Consider the following 14,854-nt stretch of genomic DNA (forward strand, 5'->3'; position numbering starts at 1 on the left):
TTGAGATTTTGAAAGTGGGACACTGATCAGCTGAGTCAGCTATGTTTGCAGAGCTGAACCCTGGTGAGTGGAAGCCATATGCAAGGTTAGGTACATGCAGCAGCCATGAGGGGGCAGAAGGAAGCCAGTCTGCAGAGAGGGACAGAAACCAGGGCCTCAGATCCAGAGAGGGCTGCCTCCAGCCCAGTGGCTATTTTGCAGTTCCATTTATTTCAGAGAACTTTCCAAGGCTGCAAACGGGTCGCCCATCAACCAAACCTGGCCTACAGATGAATTTTATTAGACTCACACATTTAAAATTTTTTAACAATCCAACACACTAAAGTTAAAAAAATTTTTTTTTGATCTAGCATTCCATATTTTGGAGATTTCACATAAGAATCCAGATTCTTGTCTTGAAAATCAGGTGACCTCATGATACAACAATATCAGTTGGAACTGAGTAGCAGCCACTGCCTTTGGACAGGGCTCATGTCCTGTACTCTGCCACAATCTTCCTCTCTTCCTGTTGTTCCTTACACTTCTGTTTCCCACATTTATATTCCCCAGGAAAGTAACTACTGTTCCCAGTCTTATTTTAAAGTTTTACTTAAAGTTGTTCTATTCCTTGCAACTATAACAGCCTTCATGAGAACTCTGTGTCAAGGTTTCTCTCGGCTATCTCCCATCCCACCATCATTGCCTTCCTTCTCTGTACTAACAGAATCTCAATTTTGTGTTCAAGAGTCTCTGGGTATCCCTTGATCCAGTGGGAGGTAGGCCCTTCCTTCCCCAACTAGGGGAGAGCTCATGCTGGGATTGGCATGTGACCCAGGTCTGACTAATGCAAAGCAATAGTAAATCTGTAGGACTTCTCTTTCCAGCCAAAACAACAGACTCTTTAGAAAGAAAACCTGTTGTGACTGCTCCTTCCCCATTCTACCTCTTTTGAAAAAAAACTTGATGCCTGGCACATTGGCAGCCATTTTGCCACCATGAGGTTTCACACTTTGGGTCAATGGCTGACATGCAGAGGAAGGTTGGGAGGGAAAACAAAAAAAAAAAAGTTGGGTCCTTGATGACATTGTTGAGCTGCGGAACCTTCCCTGGAACTGTCTGACTCTGGGCTTGTTGTTAAATGAACAATTAATACTCTAAAGGGTTAAACTACTATTGGTTGGTTTTGCTGTTCCTAACAGCTCAAGGTTATTCTAGTCCTTTGATGTTTATTGTCATAACCAAGGAAGACTTCTGATATCTTTCAAGGCTCTATGTTGCTTACCATTGTTTAAAAATAATACATATCCATATTCAAAGTCCATCTCTAAGATACTCTCTTTTTCTCACTGCCAACACATCTCATGTATGTAGTCCTGAGCATACTTGAAGTAAGGGAAAGAAAGAAACCATGTAATCCTGGCTACATTGAACATTCTTTACCATTTTCTAGTCTTTCCTAACACTGAGACAGATGACATTTCCATTAATGGAAAGGGAAGCATTTGGATGGTTCAAAATTAGACACAAAGGTTTTCAGCTAAAGGTCTTATGTGTTTCAGAGGCTTGCACAATGTTTGGGGCAGCTCTTATTTCATTCAATAATATCGATTTTATAAAAGGGCATGCAATTTAGAAAACCAAGAGTGTTCATCTTTCATTTTCTCAAGAAAACCCACAATTACAACCTTCTTTACTCCAGCCCCTGGAATACATCTATGCCCACCAGGTTCTCCTTCCCCACTATAGTCCCCAGTTACTCCAGGTTATTTGAGGGTGAAGAGAGTCGACTTTCTCATCTGGCAGTGTCTGGTCAGCTGGAAGGCAAAAAAGACAAGCAAAGGTTCTTTGTTACCCAGGAGAGCTCAGCAGACCAGAAATAATTAGAGCTTTAGCCACTCATGGTCCAAAGAAATGTGGGTGACAGAGAGAGGAAGCTCTGCCAAACTGCCCCCTCTGACTGCCCGGGCCCCGGGGGTGCTGCAGACCATATATCCAGGGACATGGGATCATTTGCAGTTGATCTAGAGCCTGGGCCTGAAGAAGCTGACCACTGCGATCTCTACATCATTAGCAGAGAGTGTTGCTTCCAAACAGACTCAAAGTCAGCAGCCAACTGTGCACCTTTTCCCCCTTGTTGGAAAGATTATCATATTAAAGCATACAAAAGCATCAAACTTACCCTGAATGGACAAAGCTGGCAAGACCGTTAAGTTGAACCATCCCTAGGACATTAAGACAAACAGACAAACTTCAACCCTTTCAATGTCCATCACCAACATGTTTTAATAAAGATGAACGTACACATTTGGCTTCCTGGAAATGTTCACTTCAAGCAGACATCTCCAAGCAGAAGGTCAGTCTTCTCTGGCCTTTGATGGGATCTGTAAGCTTCCTCCCTCCTTCCCTAGGTTTCTGCCTCATGATGGGGAAAAGGCTCATAGAAACCAAACCCTGGCAGTGGATGTCGTCTGCTGAGAACAGCATCTGCCCTTCCTCTGGAGGCCAACCCCCAAACCTGGTTGACCTCCTTGCTCTTTCTTTGAAAATGCACACTTCATACATCTAGGATTCCCATTCCTCCTCTGCACAGCATCTCTGCCACGTGGTCCATCACTGGAACCCAAGGAGTTGCCTCTATGGAAAGACCAAGCCAGCCCTTGACTGCAGGGGTGGCAGAGAATACAGGGAGGAAGGGATCCTGGTCCCCTGACCCTGATGGGAGTGGGTGGTTGGGGGAGCCTCTTTCTGCTTCCCTAGCCACATACCACACTCAACTCCCAAATGCTGAAACCTGACTTAACTGTTTTCTTGCCCCAAGAGTCACCAGTCAGCCCGATTGAGGAGGCGGCCAGAAAAGAAGCCCACCAGAGTGGCCTTTTCTACTTCTGAAGGGGAGGCCCCTGCTTCAGCTGTGGGCTTGGTTCTCACTTCCATTTCACCTCCACCCCCAATTCCTGGAGGTAACAACTCTCTGAGGTTATCATCTGGTGCAAGCCCAGCTGTTCTTGTGGTCACATTTGGATCCCCTGGAATCAGAGACAGTGACTCCAAGAAGGGGCCGGGTGGAAGCATGCAAGAGACTCAAGTTCAAATGCATGTCCATCTTCCAGAGTCTCTGCTACTCAAGCCCTGGGGATGCAAACTGAGGGGCCCTTTCCCCAGGAGCATTTCTCAGACCCAAGAAAAAGCTGCTCAGGCCACACCCAGGTCACCTGCTTTCAAAGAAGAAAGCCTGGGGCCGGGGATGCAGGAGAAACCTAAGAACAGATTCAGTGGGTGGCTGGCATGTGTCATCTTACTGGACAGCAGATCTCACAAGGGTCCGTCCGGGCCGGGACTGTATCTACAGAGATCTTTTGGTTGTTGTTCACCAAGGGTGTGACCGGCTGACTCTGGATGGTGTCCGGCTGGCTACTGGTGTCACTGGGCACTCCTGAGGTGGCAGTTTTCCCATGCAGATCCATAGGTTATTAACAGACCTCCACACACACAGAGAACTTCCCAAAGCAAAGGTCTCCCCATCCCTGGGTGGATCTCGATGAATATGAGCAAACAGTCAAGACACAAAACCTTGTTGGTCTGGGTGGTACCCTTGGATGAGTTCTTGATGTGGGCAGTGACGATTGGTGCCCCCGCTGGGCTCCACCAGCTCCTCATGCTCTACAGCCTCAAAGACCAGTGCAGCCCCCCATCGGTCACTACTCCTGAGAGCCCGAGTTCGACCTGGCGACACCTGTGCCGTGCGCCCCTCGGCCAACCATCTCCTGCCCCCACTCCCGGTGGCTGGACTCCTGAAGTCCGCGGCCTTTGGTCTCGATAGGCAAGAAGCAGGAGGCCAGGGCAGCCAGGAGGCAGCAGCCACTGTAAACGGCCAGCGTCAGGTACACGGATGATTCCAGCATCACCTGGGGGAGGGAGACACACGCTGGTGAGAGTGTCCCTAATGACGCACAGGCACCACCGATCATACAGACGATACTGAGAATGCCAGGTCCTCCTGTAAGCCCTCTTTGTCACTGGACTCCCACGGAGTCCTCTTGACAGCTTTATGAGGGACATACTCCAACCCCACTTTACAGAGGGAAAAACTGAGACTCAAAAAGGATTAAGGAACATACCCGAGTTCACACAAAGACCAAGGATGGGGCTGGGATTTGAACCCAGATCCCATCAGACTCAAGAGTCTGGTTTTTTTTTTTGGCCACACCAGGAGACATGTGGGATCTTAGTTCCCTGATGAGGGATCAAACCCATACTCCTTGCATTGGAAGTGCAGAGTCTTAACCACCAGACCACCAGAGAAGTCCTTCAAGAGTCTGTTTATTTCCTCTCAAAACAGTACATCTGCTGGCTTCCTATCTTCATGACCCAGGCAAATCACGCAGCAGGCCTAAACCTCATTTCTTCAGCTGCCAAACGGGCAGAAGGGCAGAGGTCACCTCCCAGTGAGAAGATGCCTCACTTGGCACCATGTAGGCACTGGGCAAGCTGTCAACCAGTGCTAGTTACTAGTGTTTACAATGTTCAAACACAACGGTATCGGGACAGAACAACTTGGCCAAAACACATATTAGGATTCTATTTACACAGAAGATTCAGAAGAGAAAAAATTCACGCAGACAGAATGCATACCAGTGGTTGCCAGGGGCTGGAGGGGCCGGAGCTGGGAAGTACTTGTTTATTGGATACGGAGGTTTATTTGGGGGCAAGGAAAATGCTTTGGAACTAGATCAAGGTAGTGGTTCCCGACATCATGAAAGTACTACAGGCCAGTGAATCATTCACTTTCTTTTTAAAATTTTATTTATTTGGCTGTACCACGTGGCTTGTGGTATCTTAGTTCCCCAACCAGAGATCGAACCTGGGCCCTGGCATTAGAAATGCCGAGTCCTCACCACAGGATTGACAAGGAAGTCCTCGAATTAAAATGGTTAATTTTATGCTACATGACTTTTACCTCAATTTTTAAAAATATTATTAAAAACTGGGGAAAAAATGAATTGGATATTAAAAAAGCAAAAAGACTCCAATAAAATAAGATTCCCCCCAAATAGACAGAAATGCTTCAAGATACAAAGACCTGAAAAACTCCACAAGGACACTGAATCATCCAAATCAGAAACTGGGGACTGGGACATTAGTTTCCCTCTAAGGCGTGGTGGCCTGTTTATTCTAATCCAAACTGTCCTTGGCCAAATCATCAGAAAGACCAGAGTTTGACTCCCAGCTCCTCTACCTCCCAGCTGTGTGACCTTGGACAAGTCCAGTGACTCTTCTGAGCCTCCGTTTTCTCATTTGCATACAATATGGCTGCTTTCGTAGGGCGGATTGCTAACACGAGATCAGGTCATGCACACACACCAAGGGCCATGCAGAGGCTCAGCGTCTGGTAACGGCTTGCCACCATTGGCCTTGGTCACGCCCCCACCTCTGTATTTGGGGGTGACACCTACCTGAGCAATGAACGGGGTGATGAGGGCGCCCACCCTCGCCATGCCGCTGCAGGTGCCCAGGCCCAGCGCTCGGGTCGCCGTGGGGTAGACCTGAAACACAGCCGCCCAAGTGGCTGCCGTGAGAAAATGCAGACCCCTCCCTCCTCTCTGGCTCAGGAATGGTGGAATTCACCCTGTGGGCGGGCCTGAGTTAGGGTCAATCCTGCGAGGGCGGGGTGGCGAGTCTCACCCCAAAGGGGCCAGGAAACTCAACTAAGAAGGCAGGAGGCCAAGCTGGCAGTGGGAACCTAGGAACAGGGGTCCTCTCTGCCCTGCGTGCTGTGCATGCTCAATCACTCAGTCACGTCTGACTCTTTGCGACCCCATGGACTGCAGCCCTCCAGGTTCCTCTGTCCATGGGATTTTCCAGGCAAGAATGCTGGAGTGAGTTGCCATTTCCTCCTCCAGGGGATTTTTCTGACCCAGGCACTGAACTAGGGTCTCCTGCATTGGCAGGCAGATTCTTTACTGCTGAACCATCTGAGAAGCCTCTGCCCTGGGTGGTTATATCTAAATAAATAAATGAGTAAGTATGAAATTCCTATTTTTTTTCTATCATAGAGAATTTCAAGCACAGACTAAAGTAGAATGATGGAATCAATCATCTAGGACCAAGCACAGTGGCCTGTGTTGGGTTTTTTGTTTTTGCTTTTTAAAAATTTTTTGGCCACGCCTCACGGCATGTGGGCTCTTAGTTCCCAGACCAGGGATCAAACCTGTGCCCCTGCACTTGAAGCATGGAGTCTTAACCCCTGGACTGCCAGGAAAGTCCTGCCTGTGTTAGTTTCAATCACATTCATTTCCTTTCCCTCCTAAATTACGATAAGGCAAATCCTAGAGGGGATATAGTTTTATCCACTAGGTATTTCTGTATATGCCACTTTGAAGATTTTTCTTTTTCCTCGAGAAAAAGACTGCAGACATCTCTGATGTCCATATTTGGTCTTCTCCAGTGTGTGATTTTTAATGGCTGCATAGAATTCTGTCATTTGGATCAATCATCCTTCATTTAACCAATTCTTCCTTGGGCCTAGCCAGCTGGAATAGCTTAAGCCAGGAGTCAGCAAACTTTTTCTTAAAGGGACAGAGAGTAAATAATCTGAGCTCTGGGGGCCAGCTGGTCTCCAGCAACTACTCAGCTCTGTTCCTGTAACACAAAAGCAGTTGTGGACAACAGTACAGGAAGGGCTGTGGCTTGTTCTGACAATGCTTTATTAATGAACACTGACACATGAATTCCATATAATTTTCACATGTCAAGAAATATCGTTTTGACCTGGCATTCAACTGTTTAAAAACATAAAAACCACTCTTAACTCTTGGACTAGACAAGAACAGACAGCAGGTTGGATATGGCCCGTAGTTTGCTGATCCCTGGTATTTGCCATTGTAGATGCTGGGCCTCCCAATCCCTGCAGGGCCAGCAGCCTTCTGATTCCCTTCTGCGAGGCTCCAGTAATCAATCCACAAGCCCTTGTTGAGGGTACACTAGGCCAGACAAGAGTCAAAGCGAAGGAGACCCAGGCCCTGTCCACAGGGAGCCTTAGTAAGAGTCTCCTTGGGGGACAGGCCATGTGGCAGGACTAAAAATACCAAAGCGGGGCACAGACAGTGAGGGTAAAATGAAGTCAGGGGAGGGGGGATATCCTGGAGGGCTTCCTGGAGGAGGCAGGGTTGGAGCTGGGCCTGGAAGGTGGGGTGGAGGTAGCAGGACTTAGGATGATGACTCAGAGTGAAGGCTCCGGAGAGCTGTGCAGACCTGAGCAGGGGGAGGGGGGGGTCCTTCTTAGCACAGCATCTGATACATACTATTCTTTCCCTCCCTTTGCCCCTATCTAAAATAAGGTGAGATAAAATAAAATAAATATAAAACAAGTAACCCATCATCCCTGAGTGTGGGAAAACGGACACACTGTCACATGGAGTGTAAGTTCAGGCAATATTTTAGAGGGTGGTGTGCTTTTTCAGTCTTTCTCAAGGACAAATTTCAGTCAGAGGAGCCCACGCTTCGTGTTTCTGGAAGTAGAGCTTCCCCCTCCATCTGTCCCCTCCCCACCACTGCTCCCAGGCATCCCTTCCCACCCTCCTACCTCAGGTGTGTAAACGTAGGCTGCTTGGAAGCCTCCAGAAATAAATGCTCTTGCAATGAAGAGTAACAGAGTGAGCATATTTCTAGGAAGAGGAAAAAAAAAAAAGCAGATGAGCAAGTATTAACATTTTTTTTTTCTGACAGTTTCTTTCAGTAGTCTTCTCTGCCCAGGTAAAATTTATGCCCTAGGAATTGGCAAAGCCCACCTTACCCAACACACAGTCAGGTAGGCATGCAGACACACACCCCAGTGGTCTCTCTGAAGGCCGGCTTTTATAAGTTTATCATTCTCCAAAGTTCCAGGCTGAGACGGAAACATCGGTGGTGCCCAGGGTGGGGGTGAGGTTGGGGAGAAGTGATAAAAATCATCCAAAGTCCAGGTAGGACCTAGTAGGGACAGGAATTGAGCTAGGAACCAGCTGAACCAGAGAAAGTAAACTTCTCTTCAGTATTTTGAGGACAATCCTGATCCCCAGCCCCCTGTTCCATTGTTCCCACAACGTCTTTGAATATCAGCATTCCCAGATCTAAGCTACATCTCCAGACTGTTCACAGATCTCTCATCTGTAGGTTGGTCTGGGGTCTCTCCAAGGTCAGCACAGGCCAGTTCTACCTTTGGAGGCTTTTGATAGATGGAAAAAAATGGAGCAATGCCGAATATAAAACAGGACCTTGAAATAGTGCCATGGAACAAATGAACCCTTATAACCCATATATGAATTAAACAGCTAAATGCATGCGCTCACTGGGAGATGATGTCAAATGTCTAAATGTGACGGTGACGAAGCAAACTTTGGACCAAAGTGCCCTCCTACCCTCGCCCCCATCAGAGGCCCCAGCTTTAAGCATGGGGCAGTTATGAGGCAGCCAACAGACTCAGTCCTAGTGAGGGGTTGGAGGGATCTTTCAGATGACCCCCAGAGGGTGTAATCCACAGCTCGCAGGTCCAAAGAGCCACTGACCACCGGCTGAGAAATAAGCCAACTGGCCACAGAGAGCTGGTGCCATGACCCACCTTCCGACACAGATAAACAGTAGGAGGCTGCAAAAGGAGAAGACGACGAAACACAGGGCCATGGTCTTCTTGCGGCCCAGGCGGTCAATGATCCAGAGAGTCACAAGGACACCTGCAAGGGAGCAGGGTGCCAGGGAGGCGGCGTCCGACACAGCCCCGCGACCCCCACCTCCCGGTCTGTACTCCCCTCCCCTCAAAAGCGGGCTAGGCCTCACGACCCACTGCTAACGACTAGAATATGGCCGAAGTGATGCAATGTCACTTCTCTTTTTTGAGCTAAAAAATTGTATATGGGGAATTCGCTGGAGGCCTAGTGGTTAAGACTCTTGTGCTTTTGCTGTGGAGGGTGTGGGTTCAAACCCTGGTTGGGGAACTAAGATCCCACAAACCACATGCAACGGGCAAAATTTATTTTATATCAATATTTGATTATGATAAAAAGACTTACAAAAGTGTAAAAACAATCACTTAAAACTGTACTTTCCGTAAATGTCATTAATGTTCCTAGACGTCGACAGTCTGCTGTAAAACGCGTTGAGTTATTCAGAAACAAAAGTGATTCCTCCTGGGAAATCGAATGAGGGGTGGGAGGCGCTAGGGTAGTAGACTATAGTTTCATTATAATCCCTAGTACAGTTGTTTTTTCCATGTGTGTGATTACCGTGATGAAATGCTTTAAAATAATGATATTTTAATAAAGCAAGAATGGCCTACAATTCAGAGTGCGTGTACAGGCACAATAAAAAGCTGCTTAAATTTTTAAAAAAATGCAGTGCGTTATATGTCTCCAGTTCAGTTCCGTTCAGTCGCTCAGTCGTATCCGACTCTCTGCAACCCCATGGATGGCAGCACGCCAGGCTTTCCCGTCCATCAGCAACTCCCAGAGCCTCTACTCAAACTCATCATGTCGGTTATGTGTCTACTACAAAGTATATCTGTGAATCTTGGGCAGGGACTAAGATTATAGCTTTTTAAAATTAACTTTATGCCAGAAGTGACCTCCCTAGTGACAAATGCACATATGTCTATAAGACTGGCGCAAGACTGACAATCCCTGGTCGTCCAGTGCTTAGGATTAAGTGCTTCTACTGCCGTGGGCTCATGTTCAATCTCTGGTTGGGGAACTAAGGTCCCACATCCTGTGGGGTGCAGCCAAAAAAAAAAAAAAGATGACGGAAAAAGATAGATCACCTTTGCTTTCTATGAAGCATACAGTAAAATGTCAGCCCCTTCACCGTTCTTGACAACTTGTAGCTAAGGTTTGAAAAGAAATCCCTGGCTTTTTTTAGAAATGGGATTTGCTTCCAGCTGGCATGAGGTTACAGCCACGTTCCCAGGCTGCACTGTCCCAGCCCCACCTGGAGCAGGTCCCTCACCTGGGAACTCAGACAGGGTGGTCCACAGCAGGTCCATGTAGTCCTCCTCACTCAGGTACTCGCAGGCCAGGCTGCACTTTGCCTCTACTGCCTTCTTCCGGCTGGAGACTGGGAGGTGGAGAGAGAAAGAGGAAGAGGCACCCACAGTGTTGAATCGCGTCCTCCCATTCCCCATGTCTCCTTCCGTGGGTTATGATTCGGCTGGGATGCTGGGGAAGGTGCACAGGCTCAGGACTCAGGCCAACTCAGGGCGCCTCCCCCCACCAGCAGTGTCAGAGTTCCATCTCTTTAAGCCCCAGCTTCCTGACAATCCGGGGGCTAATAAACCCTTGGGGGTAAAATGATTGAGAGGCTGGAAGCAGGGTGTGTACATGAATGTGCTTAGAACAGAACTGGGGCTTCCCAGGCGGCACAGTTGTAAAGAATCCACCTGCCAGTGCAGGAGATGTGGGTTCAATCCCTGGGTCGGGAAGATCCCCTGGAGGAGGAAATGGCAACCCCCTCCAGTATTCTTGCCTGAGAAATCCCGTGGGCAGGGGAGCCTGGTGGGCTGCAGTCCATAAGTTAGCACAGTGGGACACAACTGAAGTGACTTAGCACACACCATGACTAATTTACTCACCTCTTTCAAGTCTTTGTTTAAATCTCACCTGCTCACTGAGGCCATCTTGACCACCCCATTTAAAACTCTGACTTCCCCATGGCCCCTTCCTCTGCCCCACTTCCTGACCTCCCTTACCTTGTGTGATTTTTTGCCCTCATGTCATCTGTCAGGAAATAGAGTGAAAGACTTCGAAATGGCATAGCATCCTGTCCTGTGAATCCTTACAGGTTACCTCACCTTTCACATCCTTAAGCCCTTTCACAACTCCACATGGTAGAATACTAACACTAATGCCAATGATTCTTGTCCACAGAAATGCAAGTTGCGTCTGGCAGTGATGGAATTGATTATCGGCCTCCACACACTGCCAGTTTTTGGCACATTGCTAACCTGGGAAGGGAGGGGCTGCAGAAACAAGGGAGGAGTCATCAAGACAGACTTGTGCAGCTTGGTTTCTCCTCAAGGCATACACATCAGAATATCTTTGAGTTCTGTAGGCACTAAGGTCCCCACCCAGAATGAGGGTGGCAACTCCAGACTGAGCACAAGATTCCTGGGACATCACCCAGTTACCTCAGTTCAGTTCAGTTCAGTCGCTCAGTCGTGTCCAACTCTTTGCAACCCCATGAATCACAGCATGCCACTCCCTGTCCATCACCAACTCCCGGAGTTCACTCAGGCTCACGTCCATCAAGTCAGTGATGCCATCCAGCCATCTCATCCTCTGTCGTCCCCTTGTCCTCCTGCCCCCAATCCCTCCCAGCATCAGAGTCTTTTCCAATGAGTCAACTCTTCATGTGACGTGGCCAAAGTACTGGAGTTTCAGCTTTAGCATCATTCCTTCCAAAGAAATCCCAGGGCTGATCTCCTTCAGAATGGACTGGTTGGATCTCCTTGCAGTCCAAGGGACTCTCAAGAGTCTTCTCTAACACCACAGTTCAAAAGCATCAATTCTTCGGTGCTCAGCTTTCTTCACAGTCCAACTCTCACATCCATACATGACCACTGGAAAAACCATAGCCTTGACTAGACGGACCTTTGTTGGCAAAGTAATGTCTCTGCTTTTGAATATGCTATCTAGGTTGGTCATAACTTTCCTTCCAAGGAGTAAGCATCTTTTAATTTCATGGCTGCAGTCATGAAATTAAATCATCTGCAGTGATTTTGGAGCCCAAAAGAATAAAGTCTGACACTGTTTGCCCATCTATCCCATGAAGTGATGGGACCAGATGCCATGATCTTTGTTTTCTAAATGTTGAGCTTTAAGCCAACTTTTTCACTCTCCACTTTCACTTTCATCAAAAGGCTTTTTATTTCCTCTTCACTTTCTGCCATAAGGGTGGTGTTATCTGCATATCTGAGGTTATTGATATTTCTCCTGGCAATCTTGATTCCAGCTTGTGCTTCTTCCAGCCCAACGTTTCTCATGATGTACTCTGCATAGAAGTTTAATAAGCAGGGTGACAATATACAGCCTTGACGTACTCCTTTTCCTATCTGGAACCAGTCTGTTGTTTCATGTCCAGTTCTAACTGTTGTTTCCTGACCTGCATATAGATTTCTCAGGAGGCAGATCAGGTGGTCTGGTATTCCCATCTCTTTCAGAATTTTCCACAGTTTATTGTGATCCACACAGTCAAAGGCTTTGGCATAGTCAATAAAGCAGAAATAGATGTTTTTCTGGAATTCTCTTGCTTTTTCGATGATCCAGCAGATGTTGGCAATTTGATCGCTGGTTCCTCTGCCTTTTCTAAAACCAGCTTGAACATCTGGAAGTTCACGGTTCACATATTGCTGAAGCCTGGCTTGGAGAATTTTGAGCATTACTTTACTAGCGTGTGAGATGAATGCAATTGTGAGGTCGTTTGAGCATTCTTTGGCATTGCCTTTCTTTGGGATTGGAATGAAAACTGACCACTGGCCAGTCCTGTGGCCACTGCTGAGTTTTCCAAATTTGCTGGCATATTGAGTGCAGCACTTTCACAGCATCATCTTTCAGGATTTGAAATAGCTCAACTGGAATTCCATCACCTCCACTAGCTTTGTTCGTAGTGATGTTTTCTAAGGCCCACTTGACTTCACATTCCAGGATGTCTGGCTCTAGGTGAGTGATCACACCATCGTGATTATCTGGGTTGTGAAGATCTTTTTTGTACAGTTCTTCTGTGTATTCCTGCTACCTCTTCTTAATATTTTCTGCTTCTGTTAGGTCCATACCATTTCTGTCCTTTATGGAGCCCATCTTTGCATGAAATGTTCCCTTGGTATCTCTAATTTTCTTGAGGAGATCTCTAGTCTTTCCCATTCTCTCATTTTCCTCTATTTCTTTGCATTGATCACTGAGGAAGGCTTTCTTATCTCTTCTTGCTATTCTTTGGAACTCTGCATTCAGTTGCTTATATCTTTCCTTTTCTCCTTTGCTTTTCGCTTCTCTTCTTTTCACAGCTATTTGTAAGGCCTCCTCAGACAGCCATTTTGCTTTTTTTGCATTTCTTTTCCATGGGGATGGTCTTGATCCCTGTCTCCTGTACAATGTCATGAACCTCATTCCACAGTTCATCAGGCACTCTGTCTATCAGATCTAGTCCCTTAAATCTATTTCTCACTTCCACTGTATAATCATAAGGATGGAATGTGGTCCACTGGAGAAGGGAATGGCAAACCACTTCAGTATTCTTGCCTTGAGAACCCCATGAACAGTATGAAAAGGCAAAATGATAGGATACTGAAAGAGGAACTCCCCAGGTCGGTAGATGCCCAATATGCTACTGGAGATCAGTGGAGAAGTAACTCCAGAAAGAATGAAGGGATGGAGCCAAAGCAAAAACAATACCCAGTTGTGGATGTGACTGGTGATAGAAGCAAGGTCCGATGCTGTAAGGAGCAATACTGCATAGGAACCTGGAATGTTAGGTCCACAAATCAAGGCAAATTGGAAGTGGTCGAACAGGAGATGGCAAGAGTGAACGTTGACATTCTAGGAATCAGCGAACTAAAATGGACTGGAATGGGTGAATTTAACTCAGATGACCATTATATCTACTACTGTGGGCAGGAATCACTCAGAAGAAATGGAGTAGCCATCATGGTCAACAAAAGAGTCCGAAATGCAGTACTTGGAAGCAATCTCAAAAACGACAGAATGATCTCTGTTCGTTTCCAAGGCAAACCATTCAATATCACAGTAATCCAAGTCTATGCCCCAACCAGTAACGCTGAACAAGCTGAAGTTGAACGGTTCTATGAAGACCTACAAGACCTTTTAGAACTAACACCCAAAAAAGATGTCCTTTTCATTATAGGGGACTGGAATGCAAAAGTAGGAAGTCAAGAAACACCTGGAGTAACAGGCAAATTTGGCCTTGGAATACGGAATGAAGCAGGGCAAAGACTAATAAGAGTTTTGCCAAGAAAATGCACTGGTCATAGCAAACACCCTCTTCCAACAACACAAGAGAAGACTCTACACATGGACATCACCAGATGGTCAACACCGAAATCAGATTGATTATATTCTTTGCAGCCAAAGATGGAGAAGCTCTATACAGTCAGCAAAAACAAGACCAGGAGCTGACTGTGGCTCAGACCATGAACTCCTTATTGCCAAATTCAGACTTAAATTGAAGAAAGTAGGGAAAACCACTAGACCATTCAGGTATGACCTAAATCAAACCTAGTTACCTCACCACCAACCAATCAGAAGAAAGCCACACAACCTGCAGCTCTCCTCCACCACCACCAAATTCTGCCTATAAAAACCTCCCCTCAAACCATCGGGGAGTTCAGGGTTCTTGAGCATGAGTCAACCCATTCTCCTTGCCTGGCCTTGCAACACACCTTTCTCTGCTCCAAACTCCAACAATTTGGTTTGTTTGGCCTCACTGTGAGTCAGGCACATGAACTTGTATTCCGTCATGGGTGCAAAGGATTTAGGCTTAAATCAATACCAAACCCCGAATTTATAACTGAACTGCTTCCTCAGGGCAGTTCATTTAAGACTCTCTCACACCCCTCAGCGAGATGGGACTCTGCTATCTCATTAATAATACCAATCCTCATACCAATAAACAAAACAATTAACTCAGATTAAGAACACGTCATATGAAAAAGATAATTGGACAAATCCTGCAGACAAGACCTCCATCCCTTTATCTCCCATCCTGAGTTCAATGCTAGGAATCTAATATTCTCTTAAAGCCCAGACATCTATATATAGATTTTGCTTGTTATTCATTCCTCTTGTCCAGTGGGTTCCATCTCCAGCTCCACAATAGAATCACCTGGGGAGCTTTAAAAACC

The 14,854-nt window shown here is 46.7% G+C and overlaps 1 protein-coding gene across 5 annotated transcripts in view; it reads right to left on the reverse strand.

Annotated features, from left to right (window-relative positions):
* Window positions 1–2,236: 2,236 nt before the first annotated feature.
* Window positions 2,237–14,854, reverse strand: part of LOC102407920 (SV2 related protein) — a 73,680-nt gene continuing 61,062 nt past the window's right edge. Inside the window, exons 12-16 of one of the 5 annotated variants that reach the window (XM_025267456.3) lie at window positions 9,952–10,059; window positions 8,576–8,687; window positions 7,562–7,643; window positions 5,433–5,522; window positions 2,237–3,884 (exon numbers count right to left, since the gene is read on the reverse strand). In XM_025267456.3, the coding sequence (XP_025123241.2) occupies window positions 3,678–3,884; window positions 5,433–5,522; window positions 7,562–7,643; window positions 8,576–8,687; window positions 9,952–10,059 (599 nt within the window). In that variant the 3' untranslated portion in view covers window positions 2,237–3,677. Of the gene's footprint in view, window positions 3,885–5,432; window positions 5,523–6,197; window positions 7,231–7,561; window positions 7,644–8,575; window positions 8,688–9,951; window positions 10,060–14,854 lie in introns of those variants that run through there. The other 4 variants (XM_025267457.3, XM_044930034.2, XM_044930032.2 and 1 more) reach the window with 4 other exon arrangements.

This window comes from Bubalus bubalis, chromosome 17 (assembly GCF_019923935.1).
Source record: "Bubalus bubalis isolate 160015118507 breed Murrah chromosome 17, NDDB_SH_1, whole genome shotgun sequence".
Taxonomy (NCBI): domain Eukaryota; kingdom Metazoa; phylum Chordata; class Mammalia; order Artiodactyla; family Bovidae; genus Bubalus; species Bubalus bubalis.